Raw genomic sequence first — 1,473 nt, forward strand, 5'->3', positions numbered from 1 at the left:
ATAGATTTTTCAGCAAAAGCAAATAGACCATTTGAAAATTGATACTTACATCAGAAGTTTTTGACAATTCAATGCTTGGTTCTTCCTACAATTTCAATTTTAATAATTTATTATTATGATACAAAAAAAAAAAAAAAAGAGCTTGGAAATACCTTTAAGTGGCACCAGTGTTATATCCTACCAAGATACTACATTTTTACAAAGATATGTACTTTCAATTTATTTAATTTTCTAACCCGCGATGAGTCATGGAAAAATAATTGTGCTAACAAGCAAGGCAACAAAAGCTAATATGCTTACCTAGCCTCCAACCCTTTTTTTATAAGGTATCTTTTTGGTCCCAGAACTTCCAATTGTTTCTGTCTGATCCTCAACCCTAATATATGAATCTATTTTAATCCACTCCGTCCATGTGGCATTTTTTTTTCTTTTATATGAAATTTCAAAATATGCAACAATGTGCCACGTGAATGCTTACGTGTCAATTTCATTAGTTTCAATGGAAAATAAAACCATATAGTAAGGTTAAGGAGCAAATTGGTACAATTTGAAGTTCAAGAAATCAAAATGACACCTTATAATAAGTTGAGGGACTGCGGTTGCATTTAACTCCTTGCTTACCACTCATAAGTCACCTGAAGCATTTGTTTACAGAAGAGCATCCCCTACACTAGAAACCTGCTAGAATTTATAATAGGATAGTTAATAGGACAATAATCATGAAGTTCAATGATAAAGCAACAGAGGAAAGAAGAAAAAAGGACAGCATTATGATACAAGTGTAACATCTATGTTCATGGTAGTAAATAGACAAGGTTCATAAGCTGATGATAAATTACCAAAAACAAAAAGGAATAATTTGCTCATGGCTTCAAAACATTTATGGAAAACAAAAAGAAGCAAGAATTGTAGCTGCAAAGTCCTTATCCAGAGGGATATGAGTAGCAATAGCAATAAAAAAGTGAAAAAGATATGACAATAATCTTAAAAAGAGCCAACTATATTGAATATGAATTTAGCACCTACCTAGATATCTACTAAGATTACCTTTTCGATTTTGCAGTATCCAGCTCGAACCAATAACAACAACACACCAAATCAGAATAGTTATTTGGACTCATTCTCAGAAAGCTGTCTTCTTAGATCCTTAAGAGCATCAACAACTTCAGAATTGAGATTGTGCTTTAACAATTTACCTTGAAAAGAACTAGACCTGTAAAAGGAAGAAGATGAATCAAAAACATTTTGTATCAAAGCTGCACAACACACTTCATCAAACAATCACCCAACATCCACACTCTAAGTTGAATCTTGAGCCAATTATTGCTCTAACTTTGGTACGTTCAACTAGCATAATTTAGGCTGTTATTCTTAACTTTAGAGAGTAACAGACATGAATCACTTTGTTCCTTTCCAGGTGTAAAGTTTTTACTTACCTCTGTTTTCAATATACCATGAAATTTCAAAAAAAAA

At 32.1% G+C, this 1,473-nt stretch overlaps 1 protein-coding gene across 8 annotated transcripts in view; it reads right to left on the reverse strand.

Annotated features, from left to right (window-relative positions):
* Positions 1-460: 460 nt before the first annotated feature.
* The window catches only part of LOC110426135 (yacP-like NYN domain protein), a 26,331-nt gene continuing 25,318 nt past the window's right edge, over positions 461-1,473 (reverse strand). For 3 of the 8 annotated variants that reach the window (XM_021441257.2, XM_021441258.2, XM_021441256.2), the window contains 2 exons: positions 1,048-1,213; positions 461-678 (listed from right to left, as the gene is read on the reverse strand). In XM_021441257.2, the coding sequence (XP_021296932.1) occupies positions 1,108-1,213 (106 nt within the window). In that variant the 3' untranslated portion in view covers positions 461-678; positions 1,048-1,107. Of the gene's footprint in view, positions 679-1,047; positions 1,214-1,473 lie in introns of those variants that run through there. The other 5 variants (XM_021441263.1, XM_021441259.1, XM_021441261.1 and 2 more) reach the window with 3 other exon arrangements.

The sequence above is a fragment of the Theobroma umbraticum genome, unplaced genomic scaffold (genome assembly GCF_002168275.2).
Source record: "Theobroma umbraticum cultivar Fairchild unplaced genomic scaffold, ASM216827v3 scaffold_55.0, whole genome shotgun sequence".
Classification (NCBI taxonomy): Eukaryota; Viridiplantae; Streptophyta; class Magnoliopsida; order Malvales; family Malvaceae; genus Theobroma; species Theobroma umbraticum.